This window comes from Falco biarmicus, chromosome 4, assembly GCF_023638135.1.
Source record: "Falco biarmicus isolate bFalBia1 chromosome 4, bFalBia1.pri, whole genome shotgun sequence".
Taxonomy (NCBI): Eukaryota; Metazoa; Chordata; class Aves; order Falconiformes; family Falconidae; genus Falco; species Falco biarmicus.
This window is the reverse complement of record NC_079291.1, coordinates 61,911,858-61,928,300: the sequence shown is the minus strand read 5'-3', so window position 1 is coordinate 61,928,300 and position 16,443 is coordinate 61,911,858. Positions and strand designations below refer to the sequence as shown.

The following is a 16,443-nucleotide window of genomic DNA, read 5'->3' as shown; positions in this document are numbered from 1 at the left end:
ATTGCAATTTCACAAGTGCCATCACTCCAGTGTCAGTGCTGCAGGGATGTAAGCTGGCTCTCCTTCGTGCTACCAAATGTCTCACCAAAGCAGCTGATGCCGCTCACAAGCGCCTCACTTGAGGAGAAATTATGCGGAAAAGCTTCCTCCGCTCATGGAGGCCCTTTTCCCCCCTCATCTTTCCCAGTTACAGCCGCTTCCCCTCAGGCCTGGGGGCGGGAGGAGATGTGGCGCCAAAGCTGGATCTCTCCTCAGGCGCGGTGGACTATATTTCCCAGCAGGCAACGCGGGACACCGGCTCCCGCGTTGCCTGCTGGGAAATATAGTCCACCCTTTGCCAGACATTCGCGCTGCTTGAGCCCGCCCCTCCCCCGGCTGGCTTTCCCATTGGCTCGGAGTGACGTCAATCAACAGTTGGAGGCGGGTAGGGGGGCACTCACCGTCGGTTTACTGGTCAAAACGATCGCTGTAGGTGGGACGATTTGAGTAAAAACACCTGCGCCCGTCACGCAGAGGGAGGGTTTTGATTGGTTGAGAGAAGGTTTGGCGCCAGCTTCGGAGCGGGCGACGGGTAGCGGCGGGGGTCAAAGCGGTGTGGGCCGCGCTGACAGGAGGACGGGCAGGTTCAGCTCGGCGCTATGGATCCTGCACCGGGCGGTTCTTACCGCCGCCGTCGCCGCCGCCTGCTTCTCTCGCCGGTCTCCGTCACTTCACCCGCCGTGGTCAAGTCTCTCTTTCCCACCGATCTCTTGCCGGTCTTAGATCGCCGCCTCACCGTGGAGCAGCTGGCACAAGGGTCAGTCAAAGCAGGGGGGGCTCTGCTGCTGTGCGCTCTCCCCGGGGCTCCCCCCTTCCTCTTGACTGAGGGCTTCTACCATGCCCCCTCCATTAAAAAAAACAACCAAACAACAACTCCCAAGGTCCGAGAGCCTATTCCCCTGCTTCTTCCTTTCTTGACTCGAAGGGTGGCCAGAGGGAGCCCCACTTCCCCCGCGCCATACCAGGCTTCCGGAGCCTTTTCTCCCCGACCCCGGCCCCGAAGCGAGGCTGGGGGCGGCTCTTCTGCCCCCATTCCAAAAAAACCCAAGGCCTTGGGTTCCATCCCTGCGGTGTGGCCTTGTGGAACTTTTCTCCTTACACACCCCCCCCCCCCCCCCCAAAGAAAAAACACCCCCCCACCCCCGCCCGGTGTTCTGCTACCCCTGCTGCCCCCTCCCTTAGCTGCAAGGCCTCGAGGAGCTTTTCTCCTTCCCTGCCCCCAGACCCCAGAACAAGGCCTCGGGGACTGCATCTACCACCACCCCCAGCAAAAAAAGTGAGGCCTCGTGGATATCTTCTCGCCACCCCTGCCAAACCGAGGCCTTGAGGATCTCTTCACCTCCTCCCTCCAGAAGTGAGGCCTTGACGACCTCATCCTGCATTCTCTCCTTCCAACCCCTCCCCCCTTAAAATTAAGGCCTCGATGACCTTTTCTCCTAACCCTCCCCCCAAAAAAGCAAAGCCTCGAGGAGCTGTTTCCCCCCCACCCCTGCAAGATGAGACCTCGAGGTGTTCATGCCATGCCCTGCCCCCCCACTCCCCCCTTGCAGACCCGAGACCTCTCCATGGGTGGCCTCCCTCAGCCCCCGCCTCCCGGTGCCCCCACCGCTGCAGAGCTCTTTTCCCCCTCCTGCTTGGGGCCTTCCTCTCTAAATAGCCCCTTCTCCCAAGGGAGCCCTGAGATTTGGCCTTCCCCCCTGCCTGCATGTAGCCATGGCTCCTGCGCTGCGGGCTATCTTCCCCCTGCCCTGTCCCACCACGTGCCACCATCATCTTCCCCTAGTTCTGCTCTGGACAGCCACCTCGCTCCTGAGCCCTTCCCTGCGCCTGACCCCAGGGTTGGGTGTTTTTCCCTCTCCCGCAGATTAATGCGGGTACTTCCTGCCTAGCTGCATCAGCTAAGCTCAGTTTTTGCTCCTCACTGCCACCTTTTGCCTGTCTCCTGTGACCGGACTTCTTTCAGCCTGTTGCACACCCTCTCCTGGTTCCTGCGCGCCCCCCCCCCCCCCCCCCTTCACTGTTTCACACATGGGAAGTGCTGCGGTCTGTGGGCTCTGCCACTCCTTTCTCCTTTAATCTCATTACTCCTACAGTAGCCTCTTTAGTGTCTCTTGTATGGCTCCTGTTTTGACCTGGTCCACTCTGGGCTCAATGGCTCTCCTAGTATTTGTTTTTTGTTTGCTGCTTTTATATTATTGTCATTTCTGTAATCATTTGCTTTCTTTATGAGCCTTCCCTCCTTCAGATTCCTGAAATTCCTGTACAGGTTTTGTACCAGTCCATTATTCTGTCCTTTGAGTTTGTAGCCCTAGCTTGTGCCCTGGTGCATTTTTTAAGCCATGTGATGGAGGAGCCACACTCAAGTAGCCTTTCCCTTATTTAGGGTAATACAGAGTGAGGCTACGTATGATAGGCATGTCTGTCTGTATTGAAGCTGCTGTGACCCCTGCCCACACATCAAATGAGTGTGTCTGACTGGAAAGGCAACCAGGACAATTACCATCTTAAATGACACTCTCCTTGGCTCTGTTTTGGAAGCCTGACTTATAATATTAACAGCACTGCATGTGCTGTTTTAAAAACGCAAACCAAACCCTGAAGCTTAAGTCCCTGTAGGTGTTAGATCTGAGCCTTTTTGTAAGGGTGGCAATGTGGTGATGGCATTGTCCCCATACTGAACAGCCCACAGAGCTCAAGAGGCTGTGGTCTGATTGCCAAGCTGGAATCCTTTCACTTGGCCAATGATAAAGGTTTTGGGTTATGATTATCTGTGCTGTATATCTTCATTCAGGTGCAGCTATATTGTGTATTTCTTGCTTCAACGAGCATTTAAAACAAATACCTAACTTCCTTTACAGTAAGCATGAAAATGCTGAGCAAGATCTGGGAAACAAGAATACCAATGGTCTACAAAGAACAGCATCATCAGAATCAGCAGACTCAGGTACAGTTTTCTCAATTAACAAGTAAGAAATTAAAAGCATTGTATCTTTAGATGACTTTCATTGCAAGCAGCTTCCAGGGTTTGGATAGTTTGCAATCTGTGCAGCCAGTTTTCATTTCTACACTTTTGAAAAGAGGGAGGCAGGCAAACCATCACTCAGCAAGCTTCTGCAGTTCATGGTTTGGGTTGTGGGAGGGTTTCTTTTGCTTTAATTGTCTTGGAATATGTTAGCAGTAGAGCCAACGTGGAGGAAAAACTGGTTCTGCGCCGCCCGCCCCCCCCCCCCCCCCCCCCTCAGGGGAACTCAACAGAGATGACTTTTTCCTTTTTTTCTTAGCTTTCTTTTTATGACTTAATACACTATGTGGTTGCTGACCTGTCATGCTTTGTACTCCAGCATGATGTTTATCACTGCCGTTTTCTGATTGCCTTGATGTTCTGCTCTGTACATGGTAGTAGGTCAACACCTTATCATGAGTGTATCAGCCCTTCTTGCCGTGGAGATGGCTGAGGATGAAGGCTGCTAAAGATAGCCCAAGATAGACTTCACCAGTGAATTGGATTCCCACCATTCTGTAGTCTGTGGTGTCTTGCAGGTATTGGCCTGTGAGTGTTTATAGTTGCGCACTGGGGCTGTGATCTGGAAAATGGGGAGATAGCCTTTCATCCTTCATTGTTAGGATCCATTGCATATCTGCGTTCAGCTCTGAATAAGACCAATTTGAGTTTCTGCCCTTTGGAGGGTGATAACTTTGATGAAAGCAAGTCGTCACCCTCTGTTTTCTCTCTTTGAACCCAAACTGCGTGAACCTGCTCTGCATGCCTGCTTGAATCGAGGCCACTGAGCAGGGTTTGTCTTGTGGTTTGGGGTTTGGGTTTTTTTGTAGCTTTTTGTTAACATGAGCTGATTCTTTATCTGAAACCTGGGGAGTTGCATCTTAATACTGATCCTTGCCTAGAAGTATTTTTTTTTTCTTCAGATGAGATGCTTTATCAATGAAAATGGAATAGGTTGTTGCTGTATACCTTGTAGAACCAGGGAAGTTTCTGATAATTCATTAGTCCAGCCCAGTGATGGAAATCAGTGTCTCCATCTGAATTCACACACTAGTCTGACTGTGTGGTACTTCCAGCCTTCAAAGGAGCTTTATAAACTGCTAAAATACGAGTATAGCTCACAAACCACAGAGTGGGATAGAATAACCAAGCTTGCTAAATCTTCGCTTTCTTTTTGGCTTTTTTCTTTTTCTGTCTCCAAACCAGGTCTTAAGTGCTCAGAAAACACTCATAATTAAGGTCTTTGCTGTGCTGAGACCACTACCTGTCAATGTTTGTCACATAAGTTCTTTGTACTTGTTTGTTTAGATCCCAGTCACTGAGGTAGCAACAAGTCTTCCCATGATGGTATGGAGAGTATTCTGGTAACCGTTGTCCTGTTGCTAGGGCTTGTGAATACTTCCATAATACAAAAGTGCCTCGGGGAATCTGTGTTTTAAATAAGCTTCATATTTGACAGTACTTAAATGTGATGTAGCTATAATGTTTCTCTCAGTTTGTGCTTATGAAGTGCATCAGGTGCACTAGCGCGCATTAAGAAGGGCCTTTTGACTGCTTGTTATGGAATGAATCCAAAATTTCTTCCTGTGAAGGGGCGTAACTAAAAACATGGCTTAAAAACCCCTAAAGGACTAAGTTGTTTATTAAGATGCGTGTGTGAGAGAATAAGCCAAGAAGAGTATTCCAGGAAATGTGGCAGGACTCTGTTCTATATGACATTCTAGGCAGGGCTAGGGGTACTGGTTTTAATTACTCCTGTATTTTCCCAAGCACTGACACTTGGCTGTTCTATGGCCAAAGCCAATGGTATGGAATATCTGTAACTGTTACTTCTACACTGAAGTGAGGCTGCAGGCAGGGCTTTATACATTAGTTTTCTGTCTGAGCTCAGGGCCTTTCTGGGGAAATCTGTAGCAGTGTCTGACGCTTCGTGTTTCCTAGATATTACTCAGTAGAAAATACTGTGTCTGTGTCTCCTCTCCAGGTTGTGCTTTGGATTCGCCCGGTCCTGCAGCCTTGAATGATATTACGGAGGAAACGTATGTAACCCTATGCTAAGCCTGACCTGTGGCATTTCATGTTGCACCATTAACAGATGTAGCTTAATGAGAGGCTTGATGTGGCTTTCCCCTTGCTGGCCTGTGTGCAGTGGGCTCTTCTCTCTTAAACCTCTAGAAGTGTGTGCTGTAGTGTTCTGCAGCTTGAGATGCTAGGCTGTCTGTCTTGCGTCCCAGAGTACTTACTTAACCAGCCTTGGGTGTGAGTTAAGTGTGTTGTACCGACCAGGCTGTTAGAGCATGACATTGGCACCTTACCAGGAGTCTGAGGCTGCACCAAATTGCATGTACGTTGCAGTTTTCACCCAATGTTTAAACTATAATTTATGCTTCTACATGCCTTAAATGATAGCAAGCAGTTGCTCTGAGCTTTGAATTTGCCACTCTCAATTATATATATTTTTTTTCCTAATCTTCTGTCTTCAGGGAAGGGGGACAAGTGCCCTTGGTCCCTGGTTTACTGAGCTTTTTTTCCTTCAACTCAGCTTCTTGTCTAAACAAGCCTGGAAAGAGTTTAAGGAAAGGAGGGGCAGAAAGAGTCTAGCTAGAGTTTCAGAGTCTGGGATGGGATAAGCTGGCTATAAATAGCTTTTGAGAAAGGCAAAGTGTCATCAAGAAGCATGTTGGCTTCTGCTTAGCACAGGGGTCCTCAAACTTTTTAAACAGGGGCAGCGCGTGGATGAAGTGGCAGGAAGTCATCTGTGGCTGCTTGGTTTCCACCACCACCACCCCACCCCACCCCCCCCCCGACGGGGTAGGGGGGTTCTGTAAATACCGGGGGCCGGATTGGGGACCCTGGGGGGCCGTATCCGGCTCGCAGGCTGTAGTTTGAGGACCTCTGGCTTGGCATAACAGTGACTTAAATACAAGGTTGATTTTCAGTGTACTACGTTTTGGTGCTAACCTGGGACATCTCACTTGCTTTTAGGTTTGAGAAAGCTATTAATGAATCCAGCAGGCTGAAGTAAGTGTACATCTATTTTAACTTGTTTGGCAGTGACCTTTGTAGCTTATGGGCTTTTATTGGGAAGGGGGGGAAAGTAAGTTCTACTGATGTTGCTGTCTTTTTGAAACAAAATGTTGAAATAAATCTCGGTTATTTTTTATTGTAGCATCCGGATGCCTTTCAGAAGAATACATTCACTGCCGGTAAGTGAGGGTGGTACTGGTATTGTATGTTAAAGGATTCAGCATGTTAAGTGTTTTAGATAGATGCGTTCCATAACTTGTTAATTTCCTGGTTTCAAGAATAACTGATGTGGTACTCAATGAAAACTGTCAGAATTGCAGCTTGTAAACTCAAAATCTCATTTAGGGTAGCATGAAGTTTCAGCAATGTGGGTCTGTCACTAATGCAGTTGAAGCACTTTGGTACCCGTACTGAGATGTCACTATAAAAGGCTGCTGCATGTAGTTTGCACAAATTTGTAGTCGGAGACCTTACGGTCTTCATTAAAACCTATTTTGCTTAAAATGTTGAGCAAAGACTATATTGCACAATACTGAGCTGGCACCTCTGTATGAATGTTGTAGCAAAGCCTCCTGGGATCCAGTCCTGCTCTGAAGAGAAACCTTTTTGATTCTCTGGACAGTGATGCTTTTCAACTATTGGAACAAGATGAAAATAAGGAGAATGTAAGTGTTGCTTTCTTTCTGTCGTCTGCGATGCTCCGGTGTAAGAGGCCAGTACCCAGGCAGCTGAATTAGCACACCCTTTCAACAGAGGATGTGGTGGGAAAGGCTTCTGTTATTCTTTGCCAGGCTGCAGGTCAGACATAGCAGTTTTGCGTAGCTTATCTTAGGGGAACTTGCAGTGAAGTGCCACAGCACTGATGATAGCAACTGCAAACTGATTATAGGTTAATAAAAATTTAGAAGGCTTTGTGCAACTCTGCCTTTGCACTGCTGAACCTAACTCCTTTTAGATTGAGCAAGGGAAAATGTATTCATGCCATTAGCTTTAGCTAGCTGCGAGGGGTGCCTGCAGAAAGCTGTTCAGAGAGACCACCTTGTCTCTTCTTCCTGCTGCTGGCACGGGGAGCCCTGGCTCCTCAGGGCACAAATGCTGCTGGAAATCCCATCGGTAGGGCTGCCACAGGTCTCTACAGAAGAGCAGGTGTCAGTAGACAGCATTTGCTGCCTTTAATAATTACTTCTTTTGCAGAGCAGTTGTCTGACAAAAGAAATAGAAAAGCCTTAAGCCTATAGGGGATACCAAGAAGATAAAAGCTTGATTGTGTCCTCTTGATAAATTTGAAAACATTTGGCATCAGACTATTCCTGTTGGCAGCAGAAAACTTAAATCCAGAAGGTCAGGTAGTTTTAAAAAAAAACCCTAAAAAGATAAAACAATCCTAGCAACTTACACAGTTTGTAACTTTGGTAAAATGGTTGCTTTATTCCTTTTTAATTCAGGAATTGTTCGAGTTTAAGAAGCCAACCAAACCAGCTTCTTGTTGTTATGTGCATGTCCATTCCCCTGATGGAAAAGCTGTTCCTGGACCAAGGCAGAATTCATCTGCAGCTCAGATAGTAAGTACTGCGGTGTTTACAACTAATTCTCAACTCATCTTCTGCATACCTGCTGTCTGGGAGGAAGAAAAATTGCATCAACTGTTAGTCACCACTGTTTATGTGCCACATAGAAAACATGAAAGATCAATTGATACAGAGCTGAGGTTATGTTGCAGTAAGTCAAGGGGGTGTGGGCATTGATGTGGAATAAAGAAATTTATTGATAGTGAAAACAATTACAGAGTAGATACTTATATTGAGGTAGATGCATTCGAAACAGTGAAGAATGTGTAGGTGCAATTGTATCTTATGTCCAGATATGACATCCAGGAAGAAAAATATTACCTTTTTCATATTCTGTTGCTTGGAAAAAGCAACTGAAAAAACACGATGGGACCTTGCACAGAAACAGAGCTGGGGGGCTGATTCTCATCTCCACTCCTTCAGTCAGGTAGTCTTTCATCCTGCTGAGTACTCTTGATCTGTAGTGTGGAGGCACGGCATCACCTCTGTGGTTACAGCATCCCGCAGCAAAGGGAAGGGATGTTATTAAAACTAACTGTCTTGTCTCAGTTTCCCATGGGCACAATACCTGCGGGTGAACAGGAGACCTACCAGCCAGCTTTCCTGCAGCAGTCTTCTCTGACTTCCTCTGAAAGTGAAGATGACGATGGATTCCTAGAGCTGTTAGATGTGCAAGACTTGAAGGTATGTACAAAGAAAATAAGATAAACACTTCAAAATCAGCTCTAATATTAAGTCTGCCAACAATATCTGTCGGTAATGCACATATGTTCTAGCAGAAGTCAGTGTGGTAAGTCAAACTGCAAAAAGCAAGGTACTAGGGAATCCTAGAAGATGAGTTATCATCATCTTTTTCAGCTTTTACATTTCAGTGTCTCTATCTTACATGTGCTTGTTCCTGGTGCCGACAGTGGGATTTATGTGGTGCATGTTAAAGAATTGCTGCTGTTCCTATTGGCAGATGGGAACTGCATTACTGGAGAGAATTATTTGAGCAGTGGGCATTTTTCTTTAGATACTTGCTGAGAGAGCTAGAGGCAATATTTGCTTTTGAGGTGCTTAAATAAAGATTGTTTCTAACTGCATTTGAAATGCTTAAAGCTTTGGAGCAAGACCATTGTTAATCAATCAATGAAATGATGTAGCTTACCTTCTCTGACATGTCTCAACTCGGTTCCATTATTTCATTGGGTATTGGACTAGTAGTTGAGTTAAACTCATAAAACTGCTCTGACAGCTGAACTCAACTGGAATACTGGCCCACGCTGTGCAGAAGCTGTATTTACAGTCTCTGCCTGTGGTAAAATTGATGAGAATCAACTTTCTTTTTCTCAGAATGATGAGGAGATGCCTTCTGATGTGGCGAGCCTCTGGACTGCACCGCTGGTCATGAGTGGGACAGACAATTGGGTGAGTGTTCTGTGAGAGCACACAGGACAGAGACAGGGACTTTGTTCTAACAGCCGTTTTCACTGCTGGGACAAATGATCATGCTGTTTCTGATCCTGTGTCCCTAATAAGAACAACAAATCAAGATATGGCATAAACCTCTTTCAGTATTCTGTTATCTTAAAAGTGTGTTTACCTGAAATACTGTCAGTGTGGAACAATGCTCACTGTATGCATGTCTGGGCATCAACTTTCTTTTTACAAAACCATAACTTCAAGAAGATTTTGATTTCCCTTATCAGACACTTGTTGACATATCTTGAACACATTCTGCACAGATTTACCTGGAATGCCTGTAGTTCGATCTGATAATAGACTGCAAAGGGAGTTTAGACTCCAGCAAAAAGCTCTTATTCTGCTGATAGATTGTCTGCTAATTGGTATAAAGCACTCTGCTAAAACTTCATATTGCTTATGGTGCTCCAAGCTCACCCGGGTCTATACAGCAAGAAACAAGTGTTACTGGAAATGTAGGTCCTGAATTTAGATGACCCTATTAACATTCTGCTGTCACTGTGCAGTGGTGGTGTCTGATCTAAGGCAAAATTTGTAATAGTCTAAAAGTCTAAGGCTTGCTTAGTTTCTAAGCTAAATCTTTGCTAGACAACCCTTAGCTTCTCTCCTTCCTCACAGCTGAAACGATGCCGGTTGTTTGGCTCTTCATCTCTCCATAATGGTGGAGGAAGAAACACCCAGAAGAGGATGGAAAGATCCCAGGAAGAGAATTCTCCAGGGAAAAGCAAGAAGAGGAAAAGCTTGCCTGAAACACCTTCTGAGGACTCAACGGTTGGTGGCTTGGCATCCAATTTTGTAATGGAGAAATGATTGGGAGAGGATCTAGTATAGGTGTCTAGTTTAAGAAGGGTAGTGAGAGCGCTTTTTTCAGGTGAATTGCTGGCCTAGCAAAACTGCGTTCTCGGCATAGCGCAGGAGACTTAGGGAAGCTGGTGCAGTAGTTGCATACTCCTGACCCTGAATTATGCCTTAATCTGAAGGGGAAGCTGGGGAGTTGTAGTTCAGGGCTTCAGCATAAACTCTGAGTTTTCTGTTACGTTATGGGGGGGAAAAAAGATCTTTCAGCTGTCAGTGCTCAGCATTGGCCTCTAACCTGTGTTCCTCTAGAGTCTGAAAATGGTAAAGGTGGAATCCTCCACAGCAGAGATCGAAAACATTTTGGATGATGACCAGAGAGACCTTATTGGTGACTTCTCAAAGGTAATCCAAATGATTTAATGCTAAAGTATTAACTACAGTGTTTTAATGACCTTTCTTGGTAGATATATCTCAAACCAGCCCAAATAAGGCATTTTTCCTTCTTATCTGTACATAAATTACCAGGAAAGGCTGAGGCTGAGAAGGGTGCTCTTTTTTTGGTTTATTTTAGACACAAAGCGATTCATTTGTGGTTATTCAAAAAGATTTACAAAATCCCTTCAGCATAGGAGGCAAAATTGAAATTCTGTCCCTGAATTTTAGAATTGTTGGTTTTAGCTCTTGAGCTTTGCTGAAGAGATTCTTGTCAACAAAGTCTCTGTGCTACAAAACTAACTGCTGGACACTGTGCTGTTGCCTCTATGTGACTCATATTTGGAATTTCCTCAACTAAATGCTGTCTGTTTTAAAGGGCTATTTATTCCACACTGTCGATGGGAAACATCAAGATTTAAAATACATCGACTCGGAAATGGTATGTGCTCCAGGGACAGTAAGAAAAACTCTACTGGGAGCAGGGAGGGAGCTGTGCAAAACCATCCTGCAACAACTGAACTCTTTTGGTGGGTTGTTTTTTCAGATTGTGTCTGTGCTGACTGGGAAGTTTGCAAGCTTCATCAAGGAATGTGTGATAATTGATTGTAGATACCCCTATGAGTATGAAGGAGGACACATCAAGGTATGTTGACCCTGTAAGAGCAACGTAGATTGTCTGAAGTTGCAAACTGGGGTCACTTGGTACCACTGGCAAGTATCCAAGGCCATGTGGATATGTTACACCTGAGATGCCCAAGAGCCCCCTGGGGTCTGCAGTCCTGTTACACCTATGTGCTGCATGAATCTTGGGACACTGAGCTCACACCTGGTTCATAAAGTGATTCTTCCTTCAAAGGAGGGAATGTTCTGCTTTTCTTAATCAGAGGAGGTGGCCTGTGTGGCAATTGGGAAGATGGTTCCAGAGGTGAATGTAAGACACTTGGTATGCAGCATCCCGATATCTAGGGAAGCTAGAATTAGAATATTAAACTTCATTTAAACCACAGACTTCAAAGAACAAAAGTTGGTGCAAACCCTAACTGATCTTGGTTTGCTGCTGGAGCAAGCTGGCCAGCCCTCTTGAATGCAATGAGATGGGAAGGGAAACCCAACAAGCCACAATCTACAGCTGTGGAAAAGGCAACCTGAAACAGGTCCAGGTCACCCAGAGTCAGTGTCAAGACTGTAATGTTCTGGGTTTGCAGCTGTGTTCCTGCTGGCTGGAGGGGCTTGCCGGTGCTCCTCTGGGAAACTAAGGCAAGGGGACGGCTTGCAAGGAAGTAGAATGGGTTTGTACCTGTTGTCTGCTCACTGCGTGTGCTGGGGCATGCCTCTGCCTTTACAGGGTGCTGTCAACCTGCATATGGAAGAGGATGTGGAAGACTACTTGCTTAAGAAGCCAATCCAGCCATCTGAGAACAAACGAGTGATAGTAGTGTTCCACTGCGAGTTTTCTTCAGAGCGAGGTCCTCGAATGTGAGTTATTCCGTACTCCCCTAGATAAGGACTTACTGCTGAGCCAGCTGAGAGCAAAGCTTTCAGGGTGGCACCGATTACTGTGACGGCATGCTACTTAATGCGCGGTTTATCATGAGTAGAAGTTGGTTGTCACCTCTGGCAGGGTTGTGACAGCCCACGATGTGAATGGCCACGTTAAAGTTGGGCTGGCACACTGGAATATGTGGCGATGGAAAAGAAAAACCAGCTAGCCACAGTTTTGGGGCCAGTGTGGCCTGTCAGCCTGTTCCTTACTTCTTCCCATTTCTCAGATCACAGTTTTGGGCGACAGCTGTTTTCATGTATTATTTATTGAACACAAGATGTAGTGCAGGGTTTTTTCCTGCTGCAGGTGCCGGTTTGTGAGAGAGCGGGACAGGCTGGCTAACGAATACCCCAACCTCCATTACCCAGAGCTGTATGTCCTGAAGGGGGGTTACAAGGAGTTCTTCTTAAGGTGCCGTGTAAGTAACGTTCTCTGAAACTCATCTCTTTCACACTCGCAGGAGAAGAAATGATAGATAAATAATACCCATGTATTCGTAGTTGATCCTTCTCTTTGGAGTAGGGTGGTGTTGCTGGGGTAGCTTTTCCTGCTCCGTTCCACAGTGGTCTGTACAGAGAGAGCAGGGGAAGCTTGGCAGTGAGGCTGAGCCTGTTCTATACCTCAGAGCTGTCTGGCTGCCATAGCTGAAAGGTTTTTCCACTTGTCTCAAGAGTAAAATATAAAACTGGTTTCTGCCCTTTTCTAACAACTAGGAGTTCAAAATGTCATTTGTAGAAGGAATTTCTTAAGAGTGCTTGGCCTGCAAGGGCTAGGAGAGAAGACATGCTTGACAGAAATGGCTGTATAAAGAATGGAACCCTGAAGTCTCATACTATACTAAAATAGCAAAATCAAAGAACTTGAGGTTTGAGTTTTCAGCCTCTAATTGAGGAAAGGGAACTAAAAAATGCCCAGCAGCTCTCCTGCCAGCACTAAGGATGGCGTTTCTTGTATTGCTTGGCTTCTGCCGCTCTGGCACTTCAGCAGCTGTACTCTTTTCTTCAGCTAGTTTGTCCTGCTCTTCTGACACAAGCTAGACTGTGGCCTGACTGTCACTTTAGCGATTTAGATTTAGTCTAAATCTTAAGAGCGTCTCTTAGACTACCTTCCTGTTGTGTGAGCTGATGCATTTCCAGAGAGGTGTGAGATATTTGGCCTTTCTGGGGCTGCCTGCGTGGGGCTGAGTGCTCTTTCCCAGGGGTAGTTTGAGTCTTCCAGCGTTTGGGCTGCTGTGGGGGATGCCGGTGCTTATGGCAGTGAGTGCTGTCCTGTTTTTTTGGCTCTCCCTGCGATCTGCTGGCTCTCCTGTGATGGTGGGCGCCTGGATTTTGTTTCGGCCCAGTGGGTGTCTTCTCCCGAGGTGGAAGGAGCCAGGGCCTCAAGGTGGCAGCATGGAACGGCTGACGGCAGCCTCGAGTGCTCTGGTCTGTGAGCCAGGGGCTGGCCGGTTCCCAGATAAATTCTTCAAATCTGTGCTATTCCAAGGTGAATACTAGACAGATGTTGTTTGTCTGTTGATGTCTGCCAGGAAATTTGGGGCAAGAGCTCTGTACACAGGGGTTAAGTCTTTTGTTGAGCAGCTATTGCTTCTGGAGTAGCTGTAACCTTGAACATTGCTTGGCTTCCCGCGTAGAGCTGGGGGGGTCCGTTTCTGTTTATTCTGGCGGTAGTTGTTTGAATGGTTGGTACCAGGCTCTGTTGGTGAGTCTCAATGAGATCATCACTCCTGTCACACACTGAAGTGAAACCAACTTCTCTTTTTTTTTTTTTTTTTTTTTCTTCACCCCCCCCCAGAGTTTCTGCGAGCCGCAGAGCTATCGCCCCATGCACCATGAGGACTTTAAAGAAGACTTGAAAAGGTTCCGCACCAAAAGCCGAACCTGGGCTGGTGAGAAGAGCAAAAGGGAACTGTACAGTCGCCTGAAGAAACTCTAAGGGCTGAAGTGCAAAAGCAAAGACTGCCTGTCGTAGCAGGGGGAGGCTGCAGCGGGAGGGAGATGTGCCTGTTCCTTGATTGTGGTTATGGGGTACCAGTTCTCTCCTTGTCTGTTTTATTGGGAACACCATGGGACTTGTGGCTGCAGGCTTGATCTGAACAACCTGGACGCTGGCTGGGACCTGACTCTTCTGAATATTGTGACACTGCTTGGTGGAAATGGCTTCTTGTGTTCTGTGACCTTCACAGATGGCCCAACAGCCTGCCCGGGGCGGGGGGAGAGGCTGATACGCGGTGTCACCGGTTCAGGGTATTTTAGTGCCTGTTGGTTGTTTTTGGTTTTTTTTTTTTAATGCTTTATTTTATTTAAATACAGTCAAATGAAGCTAATACTGCTGCAGTTGCATCATCTGATTTGTACTTAAACCTTGTTTCTGCTAAGGGGCAGCCTGCTGTTGGGGTGTGTGTGGGTGTGTGTTAATTATTTTTCTCAGCTGCAGCTTTGATTCTGTGTTTTTGTAGCATAATGTGTTGTGGTGAAGTAAAATGGGAAATAGTTCATTACAGCTGGGTGTTCCCACCTTGCTGAACTCCTGTGTTCCGCTGTGGGAAGCCTCTTGAAGACAGTTCAAGGGGAAAATGCTTATTGTACGTAAATATCACATTCACCTTGTTTACTTAATCTAGATTGCTTTATTTCATAGTAGTTTGAATTTAGCTGCTGCTTTAGTTCTAGAGGAGTTTTGAAGTAGGGAGAACTTCTGGTAACTGAGGGTAACACAGAAATAGGCTGTCTTGGGTGATCCTAGAAGTACCAGGCTGCAAAGCTGTTACCAGGATTCTCAACAGCTGCTTCCTCCGAGGCTGTGTGTTACTAGCATGAATTACGTCCAGAAAGAGCCCGGCTGTAAGGAATCACGCTAACGATCCTGAGAGGCTGCTCTGAACCTGCCTTTGCTGCTGTGAGTTTGATTTTTTGGCCACTTCTCTAGCAGCAGAAGCACCTTCTGCCAGGAAAGGCAGGAAATTAAGTCTTGAAGTAAAAGGAACTTCCTCAGCTAGCATTGAACCTGATGGCTGAGCCCGACAAATTGCCCACCTAAAGCAGAATGTGTGGCTCCATGGCACAGCAGTACCAGTCCTAAAACTGCTTTGCTGCTGCAGCCTTTGGTGTCCCCTAAGACCCAGCTATTGAACCTCACAGTAGCCCTGGGATGTCAGGGAAAGGCCAGCTGCTTGCTGCAGCAATGCTGTGGTGATCGCTGTAGCTCATCTTGCTCACAAACTTCTTGGTGAAACTGGTGCTCCTGAGGCTGGGCACGCAGCCTGGGAACAGCCGTGTGTCCTGGAAGCTCTCAGCTCTTTAGCAGAAATCCATGCTTTGCACAGCTGGGCTTGCTCTGTGCAAGCTAGTCTTGCGTGCCACTGTATCTGTGTCAAAAAAAATACTGAAATGGAGGTGCCTTATGTGGAATTTTAACTTGATTTTTTTAAAACTTTCTTAAAACATGCTGTTAATCCTCTTTGGAAACTGAAAGGATAAACTTTGAACATTAACTTTCTCATCTGAAAAAAAATTTATAATAAATCAGATCTTGCTGGCTTTCCTCAAAGCTGAATACCTTGAATGGGAAGGTGGTGACATGCTGAATTGCAGCCTGGCCGGGGCTGGAAGAGCCCCCTGGAGCCCCCCCAGCCCACCCCCCTGCTGAAGCAGCTCTCCCAGGGCAGGCTGCACAGAGCCACGTCCCGGCGGGTTGGGATGGCTCCAGAGAAGGAGACCCCACAGCCTCTCCGGGCAGCCTGTGCCAGCGCCCGGTACCCTCCGGGGAAATAAGTTTGTCCCCAGGTTCCGCAGGAGCTGCCTGTGGTGCAGCCTGTGCCCGCTGCCCCTTGTCCTGCCGCTGGGCACCCCTGGCAGGAGCCTGGCCCCGTCCTCCTGGCACTCACCCTTAAGGTATTTGTAGACACTGATAAGGTCCCCTCAGCCTTCTCTTCTCCAGGGTGAACAGGTCCACCTCATAGGGCAGATTCTCCTGCCCCCATCATCTTTGTAGCCCTCTGCTGGCCCCTCTCCAGTAGCTCCCTGTCTTTCTGGAACTGGGGAGCCCAGCACTGGACACAGCGCTGCAGACATGGCCTCACCAGGGCAGAGCAGAGAGGGAGGATAACTTTCCTTGATCTGCTGGTCACACTCCTCCTCACACACCCCAGGGTCCCGCTGGCCCCTTGGCCACGAGGGCACGCTGCTGGCCCATGGGCAGCCCGCTGTCCAAAAGGGCAATTCACCTCCCACATCCCCCCTGGGAGATCTGAGCTCCAGGAGGAAGCTGGTGAGGGAGCTGGGGGCTTCGCGCTGGGAGGGTTTATACCCCACCTTGTGTTAAGAGTCCTGGGGTGGGAGATTGCTGAGATTCACGTTTCTGAACAGGCTCTGCGCCCTGCCAGCCCGCCTGTCACAGGCAGCTGAGGGTTAAGAGAACAAAGTACTTAAAATCCCAATGCTTTGCCTAACTCGGCTCACCTCGCAGCAGAAGATGTGCCGGTGACCTGCTTGGCATTGCTTGCTGCAGCTGGAAAAGAATCCTACGTTGCAGCTGCTGCTTTTCCTGTCATGTTCTTTGCTTGTCAC

General features: G+C 47.4%; 1 protein-coding gene across 1 annotated transcript; it reads left to right on the top strand.

Annotated features, from left to right (window-relative positions):
- The first annotated feature begins 408 nt into the window (after window positions 1-408).
- Window positions 409-15,414, top strand: CDC25A (cell division cycle 25A). The gene is made up of 16 exons (XM_056334026.1): window positions 409-796; window positions 2,898-2,983; window positions 5,025-5,079; window positions 6,026-6,061; window positions 6,210-6,246; window positions 6,631-6,732; window positions 7,513-7,629; window positions 8,185-8,319; window positions 8,971-9,045; window positions 9,718-9,870; window positions 10,207-10,299; window positions 10,709-10,771; window positions 10,877-10,975; window positions 11,678-11,808; window positions 12,182-12,293; window positions 13,670-15,414. The coding sequence occupies exons 1-16, from the start codon at window positions 639-641 to the stop codon at window positions 13,808-13,810; spliced, it is 1,593 nt and encodes a 530-aa protein (XP_056190001.1). The 5' UTR covers window positions 409-638; the 3' UTR covers window positions 13,811-15,414.
- The last annotated feature ends 1,029 nt before the right edge of the window (window positions 15,415-16,443 follow it).